This window comes from Arvicola amphibius, chromosome 3 (genome assembly GCF_903992535.2).
Source record: "Arvicola amphibius chromosome 3, mArvAmp1.2, whole genome shotgun sequence".
Taxonomy (NCBI): domain Eukaryota; kingdom Metazoa; phylum Chordata; class Mammalia; order Rodentia; family Cricetidae; genus Arvicola; species Arvicola amphibius.
This window is the reverse complement of record NC_052049.1, coordinates 188,214,156-188,230,840: the sequence shown is the minus strand read 5'-3', so window position 1 is coordinate 188,230,840 and position 16,685 is coordinate 188,214,156. Positions and strand designations below refer to the sequence as shown.

The 16,685-nt window shown below is 45.4% G+C and overlaps 1 protein-coding gene across 4 annotated transcripts in view; it reads right to left on the bottom strand.

Annotated features, from left to right (window-relative positions):
- Positions 1–14,031, bottom strand: part of Tcaim (T cell activation inhibitor, mitochondrial) — a 30,783-nt gene extending 16,752 nt beyond the window's left edge. The window contains exons 1-5 of one of the 4 annotated variants that reach the window (XM_038322674.2): positions 13,909–14,031; positions 12,912–13,004; positions 10,669–10,738; positions 9,021–9,156; positions 4,860–5,016 (exon numbers count right to left, since the gene is read on the bottom strand). In XM_038322674.2, the coding sequence (XP_038178602.1) occupies positions 4,860–5,016; positions 9,021–9,156; positions 10,669–10,727 (352 nt within the window). In that variant the 5' untranslated portion in view covers positions 10,728–10,738; positions 12,912–13,004; positions 13,909–14,031. The other 3 variants (XM_038322675.2, XM_038322676.2, XM_038322677.2) reach the window with 3 other exon arrangements.
- Positions 14,032–16,685: the final 2,654 nt, after the last annotated feature.

The window sequence follows — 16,685 nt, the reverse complement described above, 5'->3', positions numbered from 1 at the left end:
CCTGTCCCAGTGAGTCAGCTGGTGCTGAGCCATCCCTGCTACTGTGACCACTGAGGCCTCCACCGCGGCGGCTATTGCTAGCACTGTTGATTCCTTAACTGTAACCCAAAATTTCCTTAATGAGCATCCTCGCCAGGGCATTGTACAACTTAACCTACAGACCGCCCTTTTACAAGAGCAGTTAGATTTCTTGTGGGATTTGCATATGGTTAGTTGCTCCTCTTCCTTCCAGCATATTTGTGCCACGCCCGGGCCAGTCAAGAACCTTAGTGCTACTGTTGGCCAGTTGAGTTCCTTCCACTTCCATAGATTCTCTAACTAAGGGCATTCTTTACAGATGAGGCTTGCTGAAAAGCCGTTGTGGGACTGTAGCCCTAGGAACTCTTGTAGCTGTAGGGTTTTCACTGCTCTGCCTCTATAACAGGCATCATCATCATCATCATCATCATCATCAGCAGCAGCAGCAGCAGCAGCAGCCATGTAATATCACTACTAAGCAACTGATGCTTGCCCAAGTAAGCGGGCTTCCTCTAAGCTTGGTATGGGTCAACAGGCTACGGGAAGGCCAGTGATCTAGAGACGGGCAAGATGGGAGCCTGTTACAATTGACCTTACATGCTGAAGCAAGTGTTCTTGATGATGGGTAAGATGTGAATTTGTGCTTCTGCAACTCAAGACAGACCTGGTCTAATTATATAAAAAAGGGGGAGCTGCTGGGAACTGCAGACCCTTAGACCCTTGCCTGAAGGAATAAACAACTTGTTTTCCTATGTTTGCAGCTGCTCTGAGCATGAGACTCTCATGAGTTCCTAAATAACAAGGGTGGGCTTGTTTTTGGTGGGCTTGCAGCTGAAAAATCCCAAGAGCTAGGGCATGGCCATTAGTCAAGGAGAGCCATATAAGCCGCCCTGGAACACAATAAAATTGGCGTTCTTGTGTCTCTCTGTGTTTTTTAGTCCCCAGACCCTTGCCCGACTGTGGTTCCAGGTGGTGCAGGCACCACAAAACCCTACTTTTTCCTATGTTCAAAGCCATTTTATCAAACCCTGCTTTAGGGAAATAGCCTTGCCTGACAGAAAATAAATAATTTAGTCAAATTAAGCTTGCTTAATTTGGGTTTCACATTTGGGTTGGTGGTCTTTACTCTCATTCAGTGGGATTAATATCTTCCACACTGGCATGTATAAATGAGCCTATTCTTTTCAGCAGCTACATGCCAAAGTCAACTTAATAACCACAGCATGACATATTTATCACTTCCAATACTGATGGAATTGAAGTAATTTTCAGAATTCCGTGTGAGACTGAAATGTGCTTGCTCCGTTTGCTTGCCTGCCTTCCTTCTTCTCTGTTGTGCGTGTCCATGTGTGCACCTTCACGTGTGTACATGGGCATGCTTGTGGAGGTGGATGTCCCCTCAGGGTTCTACTGGAACTGTCCACCTTATTTTGAAGGATCTGGGTGGTCTCTCAGGTGAAGCTGGTTGGCCAGTGGGCTTCAGGAATCCTCCTGTTCCCCAGTGCTGGGATTATAAGGCGTGCTATCACAGTCAGCTTGTTAGTTTGTTTTATGAGGTGCTGGAGATTCAGCTCAGGTCCGTACTCTCGTATGGTAAGCACTCTGTTGATACCACCCAACCCTCCTGAGATGTGATTGCTCCTCAGAGTCAGAGCTTAACTCATTCTTGCAGATATACTCTGCTTGGCTAGGCTTCCCCTTCACACACATTCACAATAAACAATATTATAAAGCTAGAAAGCTTTTCTTAATAGGATCATTTGATGGTAAGGTGAGGATTACTGGCAGAAGAAAAGAAAAATTCAAACATTTTCCTTGAAGGCAGGAAGTAGTCCAACTAAAATAGCTGAGTTGGTAGCTTCATAGGCACACACCCAACACTTAGGATGCAGAAGCTGGGGGACTCTCTATGAGAGAGTCAACTTTTGTCTATATAGCAAGTTCCAGGCCAGCCAGGGCAATACAGTGAGACTCTGGCTTTATAAAGCAGAGCTGGGGAGAGAGCTGGAGAGAGAGATGGTTCTGCATCTGCTCTTGCAGAGGACATGGGTTCGATTCCCAGCACCCATACGGTGTCTTACAAGAACCTGCAATTCCAGGTCCAGGGGATCTGATGCCCTCTTCTAATCTTGGGCAGCAAGCATGAGTGTGATACATAGACATGCATGCATGCAAAATAATCACCTACAAAAATGACTAAATCAAGCTGGGTGTGGCAACAGCACACAGCTTTAATTTCAGCACTTGGGAGACAGAGGCAGGTGGAGCTCTGTGAGCTTGAGCCTGGTCTACAAAGTGAGTTCATAGCCAGGGCTTTTACAGATTCCATTTTAGCTTCTCTATTCACTGGTTCCTGATTCATCACACAGGCAGCTCTCCAGAACATATCCTTAGATCGTAGGATTCCTTCTGAGAGCAGCAGCTTTGCTGCGTCTGATGAGATTATCACGAGGTACATTCTGGGAGTGTATGTGGGGCTGGGATAACCGCACTCATGAGTGAAGCACTTGGCTAAGTTTGTGAGGCCCTAGGTTCAATCCCAGCACCGAGATGGAATAGTCTGAATTTACACAGCTCATAATAGAGCATGAAGAAGCTCTTCTTCCCGTTTCTTTTTGAGACAGGGTCTCATTTTGTAGGCTTGATTTGAACTCACTATGTAGACCAGGCTCGCCTCAAACTCAGCAGATCCTCTTGCCTCTGCCTCCTGCTGTGGGATGGGAGGTGTGAGCCACCATGCCTGGCTTGCAGCACTCCACTGTGTACAGACATTATCAGTGTAAACAGGTCAACATAAGGCAGAACAGCACCTGGTCGCTTCAATTTGCTTTTTTATTGCTGTCTGAGTTATAGACCATTTTGTAAGGGAGATACTCTGATTTCTTTGGTGTATAAAGTGCTTTATAAATTACTACAAGCTGTAATCCAGGCTGGTTTGGAACCCATAATTCTCCTCTCTCAGGTTCCCCATGCTGGGTTCCTGGCACTACTGTCCCTGGCTATTTTGAATAAAACCCTGAGTCAGATAGAGAAACTGCCGAGAAAAAGAATCTGTGACTTTTGACCTCCACAGTCAATCACGGGAGAATGAAATGCTATCAAATGCTAGTCCTTAGGCTGGCTCGGACGTCATCTTTAACACGAAGAGAGGTTTTCGTTCATATCTTTCTTTTTTTTTTTTTTTATTCATTAAGGGGAGAGCTAGAATGCAGTCCCCACCACAAACCACACAGTTGATTTCCCTGACTTTGAGCTCACTCAGAATGCAATGGATGAGCCTCACCCTGAGAAAACCACTTTCCTGATCACGGGACCTCCCTTCTTTCCATCTGCGGTTCTGAGGGGCTATGAGGGGTTTTCTATGCAATACTGCAACTGTCATTTTAATAGTAATAGAGTCAGGAATCACAGGCAGAAGTTTAAGTATTTTCTATGTCTCAGAGACCTTTTAAATCAATGAATCCTAAACTATTTAAAAATCTTTTAAAAAGAAAGCTATTTCTTCAAGGATAACCAAAAGGACAGATATTTCAAGAAGGGACAGGGCAGGCCTTTAAATTTTTTTAAAAGGCAGAATCTTGTCATGTAGCCCAGGCAAACCTCCATCTGGCAGTAACTCTCCTGCCTGAGCTTCTTGAGGGCTAGGAATGCGGGCATGCCAACATGCCCAGCTCTTCACAATTTTTTTTTTTTTTTGTCTATTTTTGAGACAGGATCTTCCTCTGACCATCCAGGATGGCTTCAAACTCAGTCTTCCTGCACTGGCATCCCAAGGACTGGGGTGTGACACGATTTAAAATTGGTCTTGGTAATAAAAACCTGGAATCAGATATTAGGAGGTGAAAGCTGAAAGATCTGAGAAGCAGAGCAGCCAGCCACCAGGTCTAACCTCTGCGAAATCTTCAGACCAAATAGCGTGTCCTGTCTCTACAAGTCCTCAGACTGGATGCCTGGAGCTCCTGTCTCCTCCTGTCTTATACTCCTCTCTCCTCTCAGCCATATCCCTTCCGGTCTCCACCTCCCTAGGATTAAAGGCGTGTGACTCCCAAGTACTGGGATCAAAGGTGTGAGCCACCACCTCCTGGCTCTGTTTCTCTTGAGACCGGGTCAATCTAGTGTAGCCCAGGGTGGCCTTGAACTCACAGAGACGTCTGTCTGGATTAAAGGTGTGCACGCCCTCTGCCTGGTTTAGTGCCACGCTCCGATCCTCAGGTCACCACGCTGGGGGAACAGGTATGCAGCCGTCCGCAGCTAGAGGTCCTACTAGTCAACCTTACTTCATTCTGATGGGAAGTGGGTGCTTAGAGAGAAGGCTGTGTAGAAACAGCATCAGTTCTGAAGTCACTAGGTCACAAATAGTTAAACATTCTACTACCTTCACAGGGACAGTAAGAAAAGGAACACTGCAGGTTTCAAAGTGTGAATGTAACAGCATGCCTCACACTTAGACCAACACGAGATTTGGGAGACCATAAACAGGAATACTTTGGAGCTTTTGTTATTTGGTACAGGACCTCACTATAGAGTCTGGCTATACACCATCATGGTTGGTCTAGAGCTATGTGGTCCAGGCTGGCCTCAAACTCACAGAGATCCACCTGCCTCTGCCTCCCAAGTACTGGAATTAAAGGCATGAACCCTAACACTTGGATGGAATACTTCAGGAAAATAAAATGTTTAAACATATGTGGTTAGGAACAGAATCTAATTCTAGGGAACCAATTATATGGTATTTTTCAACAATCAAGGTTTTCATCCAAAGGTATTCTGGCAATGTCAGACATAACGAACACGTTTCACTTGAAGCTGGAAAGGGACACACTAGAAATAAAACAACTTACCGGAAGTACTGATAGGCTCCTGGCCTTCTGAGGAGTTCTGAGCTGTTTTTTCTCTTATATAAAATGTAAGCTGAGTTGGTTTCAGAGACTTGAAGCCCGGTTTCTGGAGATTTTCTAAGTAGACACTTAATCTCTTAAGAGAATTTTCATTGATTTCCTAGGGGGGGGGGAACACAAACACAAACCATAAGGACATTTACATGTGAATAAAGAAAGAAGAAATTATTTGTGGTCCTTAAATGTATTGAAGATAGTAAGTACGTAATCAACTGTTAAAAATGTGGAGGGAACCTGGCATTGTGGCACATGGCTTTAAGTCCAGCACTTGGAGGCAGAAGCAGCCCGAGCCCTGTGAGTTCAAAGCTAGCCTACATAGTGGTCTACACAGTGAGTTCCAACTTCCAGGCCAGGCTGAGCTACACAGTGAGACCTTGTCTTAAAACAAACAAACAAAAACCCGAGACCTGGAGGCTAACTGGTTTAGAGCTGGGCTGCTCTCGCAGAGGACCTGTGTTCAGTTCCCAGCACCCAGTTACAGCACACAACTGCCTGTAACTCCAGCTCCAGGGGATCCAGTGCCCTTCTCTGGCCTCCATGGGCACCTGCACCCACTCATCCCAACACTGACACAGACGTAGACACACCACACACACACGCACACAGACACCTTAAGGAAATGTTGGGATTTCTTAGATGTTTGGTAAAAAAAGCTAGCTCCACATTCCACGGTGTGTGATGGATGACAGCTGAAGGTGAGACACCACACAGAACCATGTAAGCATCAGGGTAAAAGGTGACTGGATTCCCTCTTCACTTAGGAGTAAGAGCAGCTTAGTTATGCCTACTCTCCCAAAGCAATAAATTAATGATCATATAACTGGATCTATTATCTCTAATAGTATCTCCATAACAGACCATTGAGATACATTTTTTTAATTAAAAAAAAGTTAGAAAAACTAAGAAAAAATCCATATACACGTAGTAAGCAATGTCATAGAGGCAAATAACCAAATAGGGGACAATATAGCTTATTTTATAGTAAAGGGCTTTAACGGGCTCTTCAACGTTTATGACCATGGCAACCTCTCGATTACAGGAGGACTACCCAGTCTGCAGAAGGGAAGCAGGAACGAGAGGACAGAGACGACCAGACACAGAGGGATTTCAAGGATAATTACAATATAAGAAAGAACTACTGTTGGTAACAGAATGATGTGAACAATAACTGCCCCTTTTGTTATATTTACTTTGTGTGTGTGTGTGTGTGTGTATGTGCAAAGTGTGTGTGTTACACATGTGTGGAAGTCAGAGAACAATTTCCAGGAATCCATTCTTTTTCCCACCATATGGACATAGGGATTGAGCTCAGGTTGACCACTTTGGCAGTAAACGCCTTTCCTGGCTGAGCCATCTTGCTAGCCTTATTACTGTTATTTTTTTTTTAGTCTCTCAATTAAGCCTAGGATGACCTTGCAGTTGAATTTGACTTCTCTCTGTCCGAGTCTCATCCGAGTCTCCAGAAGGCTATGAAGTTGCACATTTCCAGGCCTGGATTAATAACAATTGGTGGGTTTTTGTTTGTTTGTTTTCTGTTGTTTTTGAGACAAGGTCTCGCTATGAAGCCCTGGCTCGCTTGTAAATCTCTTTGTTGACCAGGCTGGCCCTGTCTGCCTGACCCTGCTGGAATTAAAGGTGTTCATGCCTGTCAATAACAACTATTTAAGTCTCTTTTCCCGAACACAATACTTGAGAGTAGAAATCACTTTGCATACTTGTTTCTAGAACTTACTATATGACATGCTTGTTCAGGACAATCCCTAAACAAGTTTGGGTACCTTCTTATGACTGAGCTAAATCTTGCTGCATGCGGGGGTGCAATCCTAAAATGCCAGCAGCTGGGTGAGTTTGGAGGTTCAGGTGGCGGAGCAGCTACTGGGACACACTTGACCTGGATCAGAGAAAGCCATCCTTTTAAACCAAGCACCAAGGTTTTGGAGGGAGGGCACCTGCCTAACCAGCCAGGTCATCTACAGAGTGACAGAGGTCACATCGAGATTACCCTCACCTCTAAGGCAAGGTAGTTGTTGGCTTCAGTCCAGTCTGGGATTCATAGCAAGTCTGAGGTCAACTTGAGTTATGTCGTGAGGCACTCTCAGAAAACAAAAACAAAACAAACCAAAGCAAGTGGACTAGAGCTTGGTGGTACAAACCAGAATCCCCTTATTTGGGAAGTTAAGGCAGGTGAATGAATGTCTTGAGTTTGAGGGTAGCCTGAGCCACATAGCGACACTCTGTCTCAAAACCAAACCCAAACTCTATCCAAAATAAAACCACAATCTTCAAAGTTACTTTTGATGTTTTCATTTTTGTCAAAAGAAACAATGAAAGGGTAACCCAGAAGTCAACAAAACGCAAAGATCAATAGGAAGGGAACAGGAATGGGATAAACGAAACAGGGACCAGACTGAGATTTTTAAGTGAACTTTGTATTTAGCTGTTTTTTTATTTTTAAAACATTTATTTATTATGTATACAATATTCTGTCTTGTGTATATGCCTGCAGGCTAGAAGAGGGCACCAGACCCCATTACAGATGGTTGTGAGCCACCATGTGGTTGCTGGGAATTGAACTCAGGACCTTTGGAAGAGCAGGAAATGCTCTTAACCTCTGAGCCATCTCTCTAGCCCCTAGCTGTGATTTTTTAAATATTTATTTATTTATTATGCATACAATATTCTGTCTGTGTGTATGCCTGCAGGCCAGAAGAGGGCACCAGACCTCATTACAGATGGTTGTGAGCCACCATGTGGTTGCTGGGAATTGAACTCAGGAACTTTGGAAGAGGAGGCAAAGCTCTTAATCTCTGAGCCATCTCTCTAGCCCCCTAGCTGTGATTTTTTTAATCTATTAGTATCACATATTTTAAAATTGGAGTATTAAAAGGAAAAGAACCACACCAGTGGGTGCCAGTATGAAATCCTGCATTTGGAGAAGGAAGAGACAAGTATCCTCTGCAGAGGGCAAGCTTTCGGTGAGCCAGGGAAGAGTCTACGCTGAGTGAGTAACGGTCAGTTGGGTTAGAAGCCTTCATGGACCCTGCATTTCACTGATGACAGGAGACAAACAATAAACCTAATAAGTAAGATAGGGCACACGGGAAGGAACACAGAAATAGAGAAAATACTAATAGGTAAGAAGAGGGAACACTGGAAAGGAAGGCAGCCTGGGAGAGCTCACTGAGAGGAGAGGTGAGGCATCTCTGGGTTATCTGCAAGGGCCGTCCAAGCTGAGAGAGCAGTGAGCACAAAGCCTTGGCAAAGAGTAGGTGCTCAGAGCACTGGAGGAGTGAGCGTCCCCAATGGACTGCTGCGATTCACAGAGCTCAGAAGGGCCGGCATACGCAAGGCTTACTGGAGCAGGTTTGCTGGTAGTGGACAGGTCACAAAACTGAGGGCAAGCGTTTGGCTGCTCTACAGTGCAGACTCAGCCAGGCCTTCATCCCCAGTAGTGATGTGCAGCCATGTTCAAGGTGTGCCACCGAGCAGGGACGTTTGCTTGAGCCTGGTGCCCAGGGTTTATTATTTCAGGTTCAATCAGGGATCAGTGTTAATGAAAACAAAGGGACCAATGAGAACGCTCTTAGCTCTGTGATATCATCTAATGTTAAAAAATCTTGACGGTTCTGAGCTTTCCCCAGGGCTTTTGTCAGTTTGTACCCCCTGAGCACAAAGCAGGCAGCAGGAGCTCAGCAGCACACAGCATGCTGGGAAATTCCCAGGCACTGACAATCTGCCTAGTGCATCCTCAGAGAAAGGCTCCATCAGGTAAGAAAGGCTTTATCCTCAAGTCTTCCGTTTTACTCCAAAAACTAGTACAGGAAACATGATTAGTAGACTCTTGAATTTATGTGGCAACTTTATTGTTTATAGAAATAATGACAGCTTTGAATAAACAATGGCTTCAGTTTATAACACTATAAATATTTGCTAAATTTATTAATGTGAAACTTTATTATTTTTCAAGTAAGTATTGCTTCGGTGTCAAACATTACTGTGACAGGATAATTCAAAACTTACAGAACTTTATTTATTATACTGGCTCAACAGTAAATCAACTGGACATATAGACAACAAGTTAAAAAAAAGTATTTAAGTGTTTACCCTTTCCCTGGGGTGCTGTCCAAAGAAATCGGGATGAACTGCAAAGTAGAAAGGCCTTAAGGCATTGACGGCTTCTGCTCCAGTCAGAGCCCGAGTGGAGGGAAACGAATGAGGGAGGATCTTCTTCAGGCAGAACCTGTCAGACACAGGTTATTACTCTCTGGGACAAGCACACATCTACCACGCTCGTGACAGCCAACCTGAAAGCACCGAGCGGAGAAAAACCACAGCAACAACACAGGAACGGATTTGCTGCAGTATGTCTGGTTTCTAACTGGAGGCTCTAGAGCGGAAACACATTCCAGTCAGACAATGTGACATTCTCTTTCTTAAATTGTGTCCCAAACTGTCTGGACTGTTCTTAAAGTACCTTTTGTTTTCCTCAATGAATACTACAATAATACTACATTTCTGAGCTCAAAGGAAATGACTTTTGATTCTTGGGAAGCAATTCCACAGTGCCTACTTGTTAATACTGCAATTTATATTTTCCATTCTAATTATTCTAAAAAGAAGTCTCTAAATATTGGGCACGCTTTGCAACCTATCAGGTATGCTAAGTCCTTGGAAATCGTTTTGTACTGTTACAATGATAGAGATTCCAGAATGAATTGATTCTAGAGTCAATACTTTCTCTGCTACTAGAATAAGGCTGACTTTTCTCAAACCATGATGCATGCTACTGTATTCCTTACACAAACACCTTTTGATGGCTTCCACAGTTCCTACAGGGTAAGATCCATTTCTGAGTCTTATATTTAAAAGCTTCAGTAATTATATCTTAATCAATCTTTCCAACTTACTCCCAAATATTCCTTACAGAAACTACGCTGAGTGTGGTGGCAGAAGTCTAATTCCAGTGTGGCAGAAAGAGAGGACCAGGAATTCAAGACCAAGCCACGACGACTACATAATGAGTTTGAGTCAGCCTGAGCTACACGAGACTTTGTCTCACCACCCCTTCCACAGAGCCCTCAGCTAAGCCCCAATCTTCCTCCTTATTCTCCTTTTACCTGATTTCTAAGCCCCATCCTTCCACCATGCACAAATGTACTTATTTATATAACTGCTGTGTACCTACTGTGCACCAGGAGGAGGAATTTGTGTTCTTATCATAGTCATTGTCTTTTTTTTTTGTTTTTTTTTTTTTTTTGTTTTTTCGAGACAGGGTTTCCCTGTAGTTTCTAGAGCCTGTCCTGGAACTAGCTCTTGTAGACCAGGCTGGCCTCGAACTCACAGAGATCCACCTGCCTCTGCCTCCTGAGTGCTGGGATTAAAGGCGTGCGCCACCACCGCCCGGCCAGTCATTGTCTTTTAAACTCTAAAACACCAAGCTATGTGCTCAGCAGTTGGGGAACACAATGCTGTGCTGGGAGGTTTAATCTTTAGTCTTTCAGACAGAACGATCCCGTGAGGATCTGCTATCTCCTGCTCTGAATGGAGCCTTAGACAATTTGGCTGCGCAGATGAATTTTATCTCTTTGTTGTTGTTGTTCCTGTCTAAAACCATAAAATGAGACAGTTTCGGGATCTGAAAAACAAGTTGAAATGAGCTCAATACATAACAGACCTTCCCCTAAAGAAACAGAGTGGACCACAGGGCTTACAGACCTTCCCCTAAAGAAACAGAGTGGACCACAGGGCTTACCTCCTCAAAGGCTTCAGGTGGCAAAACATTTCTGAATACGCACACCAACTTCCAAGCATCCATTAATTGCCTGACAGATGAACAAGCAAACAGAAGAGCTGAACAGGTGAAATTCGAGATAGTACCATGATGTTACTATCCTCAAAGTGAAATGCCTAAGTATTAACTTAATAAAACATAATAAAACTCTACGTGAGGTGTCTAGTTATTTTTCTGTTGCTGTGATACAAAAATATCCTGACAAGAGCAACATAAGGAAAAAGAGGTTTTTTGTTTGTTTGTTTGTTTTGGCTCACTTCCGGAAGGGGATGCGGTCCATCAGCAGGTAAGACACAGCACTCAGCAGGGAAGGCATGGTGGCAGGAGGGATCAGAAAGAACAGAAAGTGGGGTGCAGTGGCTGGTGATGTACTTCTTCCAACAAGGCTCCGCCCCCTACCTAGAGACTCTGCGGCCTTCACAGACAGAGCCACCAGGTACTGATGGCTCTTTCATCCTGTCACTGAAAGCTCACACAACTGCTTCTACACTGGAATATGTTATCCAGGGAAACCTGGACCCATCTTCCCAGGCCAGGGTCATGCATGTTTGACATATAATATGAACTTCCTTATCATTATTACTTTTGTGAGGAGAAATAAGTTTCTTATATATACCCTTAAATCTATATGAAAATCTTTTCTTAATAAACTCTAACCTGAGCCAGGCGGTGGTGGCACATGCCTTTAATCCCAGCACTCGGGAGGCAGAGGCAGGAGGATCTTTGTGAGTTCGAGGCCAGCCTGGTCTACAAGAGCTAGTTCCAGGACATGCTCCAAAGCTACAGAGAAACCCTGTCTTGGAAAACAAAAACAAAAAATAAATAAAAATAAAAAATAAACTCTAGTCTATCTTCCTATCGTCTTACCCTGAAATTCTTTTTCTGCAGTGTAAATCAAGATCTCAGCTTCAGCTGAGTAAAATCTCTGGATGAACTCGGTCTGCACAGCCAGCAGCAAGGGACTGTCTCTTCCACTGCTGCAGACGGCCCACAGAGGGCTGCGGGATGTGTTATGCTGGTGACACTAGCTTCAAAAGCCTAGCCCAGCTGCGGCAGCCACAGGAGTTCTGTCTTCAGGCAGATTCTCACATTCCTGTCAATATCCCCCTTCCACTCGGAAAACCTCGGGCTTGCGACCCGGAGACCAAAAACACTCTGTCTACCAGCATGCTACCTGGCGACTAAAGACACGCGGTCTACCAGCATTCTGATTCCTAACTCACCAGTTCACCGATAAGTATTCACTGAGTGCTGTGTTAGGTCCCAGGTAAAACACTAAACAAGCATTAAGACAATTGCTGTCTTCTCTAAACTTATAGTGCAGGAAGAGGGGGTGGAGAAGAGGGACACAGACACAAGCAGACAACCAGAGAACAAAGCAGCAAACGCAATGATTTAGACTTCACAGAGTGATGGGAGGACACCCTGGAATGCCTTGTCCCAAGGAAATGGTCTACTATGTGGATAGAAGGTAGCCAATTACACACCAGTACAAATGAGCTCTTGAATCTACTTGTTAGTGATAATGCCTTCTGTTCCATTCCTTCCCGAGGTCTGCAACACTCTCTGTAGCTCAGGCTGGCCTGGAACTGCTGTGCAGACCCAACTGCCTCTGGCCAGTATGTTTGACAAGTACTGAAGTTGTCAAATAAGAGACCTTCAAGATTGCGCTTCGGCCTCTAGGCACTATTTGTATTTGAAAGTAATTTATTTTACTAAGTCTCACAGTACTCTCACTTTAGAAACGTGTAACTGTTCTTTGTAACTATAGTGAGGTTTTAGAAGACATTTGTTCTCTCAAGTAATAGTAAAACCATGCATTTCTTTCTTATCTTTTTTGTTTCTGGAGACAGGAGCTCACTATGTAGACCAGGCTACCATCCAGTTTATAGAGATCCATTTGCCTCTGCCTCTGGAGCGCTGGGATTAAAAGCATGCACCCTCTCACCCAGAGGCCAGACATTATTTTTTCCGTTGCTTTTAGGCTCCCTACTTAAGAGTAGGGTAAAAAGTAAACAAGGTTCAGCAAAATCGGGGAACAGTATTAGATAAATCGATGGATAACAAGTTCTTAGCTTCCTTTTTTTATCTCTTGCTGGAGATCTACACCACAATTGCATTTCGAAGGTCAAAGGCACAGGAGAAAACAGGACTGTTGCAAACACTTCATTTCAAGGATACAGGCACTGCTGGCCCGGCCTCACCTATATACCGGCCTTGGTGCTGTGTATCCAGGGTCCAATTAAACCCACTGAATGTAAGTCATCCAGCTGAGCGTCAGTCGCCAACCCTAAGAACTGGCAGGAGAAAAGGAGTTACCGCAAGGCTCTTCCGACCTGCTGTTGCCCCTCACCCATCTGCATCCTACAGGATTAGTGTAGGGCAAGTCTTTTGGGCCTTCCCATGATGGAGGACTAGATTTTTCACAGCGTACCCGCGCTAGCGTTCCAATTTCCCTGAGCTTAAAACCCCTTCATCAACACTAAGCAAAGGGATATCAGGCATCTCCAGTTCCTTTTCAAAAGGCCATCTGGGGATAAATGCTTCAGTCAACCAAGCAACCAAGCTTTTGATACCTTAAAAACAGCAACTATATGAGCTCTATATTAAGTCTCCAGGGTCCTGATCAATTCCACCTGATCCCGTTTCCTTTGGCCGTTTCCCTACACCCTTAAAGTCCATTCCCACACATACTCTCGAATTAATTAGCAAAGTCCCTAAATTCTTTAGTGGTGTAGTGCACCCCTCAAGGACTACACTTCCCACCTCCCCTCTAGGAGTCTACTCAGTCTGATCGCAGGTCTAGAGGTGAACTGGAGGGCCCGCAACTTGGTCTCCCACTGCCCCGCCAGCCGCCAGGCTCTCCCAGCAGCCGAAACCCAGCTCCCACCCGGAGGCCTCGCCCGTGCCTCAGGCACTCGCAGGTCGAGCTCCGGGCAAGGGTAGAGTCCCTGGTCAATTTGTGCTAAGCATGGAGGTCCTGACAGGCCTTGCCCACTGCCTCGGGCCCGCACAGGCCCGGGTCACCCTGACCGGCGAGCAGGCCGCTGGACCCGTGCTCATTGGCTACGGCGGAGCGGCCTTCCTCCCAGAACGCCTGCGCACGGCCGGCCGGAGAGCCGCTCTCCGGCCGGGCTGCGGCCGTCGGTCGGTGGCCTTCCTCCCTCCCCGCTGCAAAGCCGTAGGAGTTTGGGTCCTTACCCCGCTACCTGCGGGCTTCGGGAGACACAGCCTGCGCTCTGGCGCCGACAGGGTCTGAGGGAGAAAGATGATTGGCGGGTAGGTGGGGACGAAGAGCAAAGGTGAAGGAGGAGCCGGAGTCAGGGGGCGGGGCGAATGTGCGCATGCGCAGCGCACTTACTGGGGGGGTTGTGGGGCGGCGTGGGGAGCTCTGCTGATGCTGATCCTCACTGCGCAGCCGTGGGAAGTATTGCTCTGCTTCCCAGATGCAGCTGAGTTTGAAGTCTCCTGTTCCTCTCTAGCCTACATTTCCTACTTGGCTTTGCCTCTAGCATTATCTGGATTTACTCAGTATCATTTGAGGCACTGTCTCCCACTGTATCCCATGCTGGCCTTGAACTTGCAGCTGAAAGACCTGGATAAATCCAGGTCTCCCCAAAGAAAGCCCTGGATAAATCCAGGTTCCCCCACCCCCACCCTCAGCAGGAAGAAAATAGCCAAAAATCTAAGCAGGAAGAGAAGAACCAGAAATCTAGGATTAGCCCGTTCAGTGACTGTTTCAGGAACTAGCTGAAGATAAAGTTAGATTGTAATCTTGAGAAACAGGGAGTTTCCCCTGTGATTATCATTGGGATTTTTGAATACTGTGTTTCAGGTACTAGCTGATTATGACCTTGAGAGTGGTCTTGAGAGGCCGGGAGTTGCCCCTTGTGATCATCCCTGGTATTTTTGGAATTTTCTACACCTTCCCTGCCCCTTTCGGATCACTGGGCTGTAGTTTCTTCCCTTAAAAGCCCCTTCTCCTGGTCACTCTGGGTCGAACTCTTCTTCTGCGTGGGTTATGAGTCTCATCTCATCATTAAAACCTCGTGTGATTGCAGCAAGGACGGTCTCTCGTGAGTTACTGGGGGGGGGGTCGTGTTATCCCCTTGAGCGAGAGTCTCCCCACACTGGGGTCTTTCACAGCTATCGCTCCACGCTACTAGGCTATTTTAAATGTACTGTTCTCAGTTAGCATGGGCTTTCTACTTTATGTCACGTCCTAACTTTGATATCCAGAACTGCAAAAGATGGAACAGTAACTGCTCCTTTCACTAATGCTACCTCTTGGCTTGGTTGACAGGCAAGAAGCCTGCGTTTTTCCAGTGCCAAGGCCAGTCCTGTCCCGTCTCTTGGATGAATCTTCGCTCTCTAGGCGGCAAGCTTGCCATCTGCAGTGCTGCAGCCCCAGAGCGTGGTTTGTAATTGCCCATGAGAATTCCTTTGCCGCATTCACCTCATGACTCGGGCAGTGTGTGCCACACTTCAATCAGGCTTAAGAGTGCTGGGACCATAGACTTAAGGATACTGACGTTATCTATTTTGAGAACTCCTTTAAATACCTTGTTTCCCCTGCTTACTACTTGTCCATTTATTACCCTTGTTAGAGCTTTTTTTTCCTTAAAGACTTGAATTTGTAGTTTACAGTATTAAGAATGAGGATTCCATGAAAGAGAACAGGCTACAGATACTGAAGACGACTTCCTAGTGCTTTGGAACAATCCTTGTTAGTTAACTTTTGGCATATTTAATATTTTCTTTAGCAATATCTAACTTAACACACGAATCACACACTGTCAAAAATCCTACAGTTCTGGGCTGGTCAGGTTGCTCAGCAGATAAAGGTATTTGCTGTCAGACCCACAAGCCTGACCACCTCAGTTTGATCACCAGGTAACGGTGGAACTTCCACATGAATGTAGCAGGTGTGTGCCTCCCACTTTATACATGTAATAATAAAGAATCATGGACACTAAAATTGTTGAGGGTCATTTAAACGTTTGGTATAATGCTCTCTGAATTTTAGTGTTTTAAGTCTGTGCTGGCTAATTTTATGTCAACTTGACACATACTAGAATCATAAGAGAGGAAGGAGCCTCAGCTGAGGAAATACCTCTATGATATCCAGCTGTAAGGCATTTTTTCAATTAGTGATCAGTGGGGGAGGGCCCAGCCCATTGTGGGCTGCTGGTCCTCGGTCCTCTAAGAAAGCAGGCTGAGCAAGCCATGGGGAACAAACCAGTAGCATCAGCCCCTGCCTTCAGGTTCCTGCCATGTTTGGGTTCTGGCCCTGACTCCCATCAGGTATGAACTATGATGTGGAAGTGTAAGTCAAATAAACCTTTTATCTCCAAGTTGCTTTGGTCATGGGTTGCTATGGGACAATGGTCTGTACCTGTCACTTGTATTTTAAATAAACAGATTGGCCAGTAGCCAGGCAGGAAGTAGAGGCGGGGCAACAAGAATTCTGGAAAGAGGAAAGTTTAAGTCCACAGTCTGTGACCCAGCCTCAGAGGAAGCAAGATGTGATTGCTTCACCGAAAAAGGTACCGAGCCACATGGTTAACTCAGACAAGAATTATGGGCTAATCTAAGTTATAAGAATTAGTTAATAAGAAGAGCCTGAGATACTAGGCCAATCAGTTTATAATAGATGTAGACCTCTGTGTGATTCTTTGGGACTGAATGACTGCAGGACCAGGCAGGACAGACACCTCAGACAACAGTGGGTGCTTTACTGCGGCAGTGGTAACCCTGACTATGGCAAAGTCATTTGTAGTATCTGGTGGCTCTTATGTCATTGTGTTGTGTCCAGTTCCGTGTCGCCCCCCCCCCCCCACACACTGGGTACCCTACAGGAGGTCTTGTTAAGGGTTGCACAGCATTCAGTGAAGGCTTCTCAACTCGTTGGACTACATTATTATTAAGGAATTTAATACTTAGGTCCTTCTAAATTTAAGTAAAAAAGCAATTTTAAA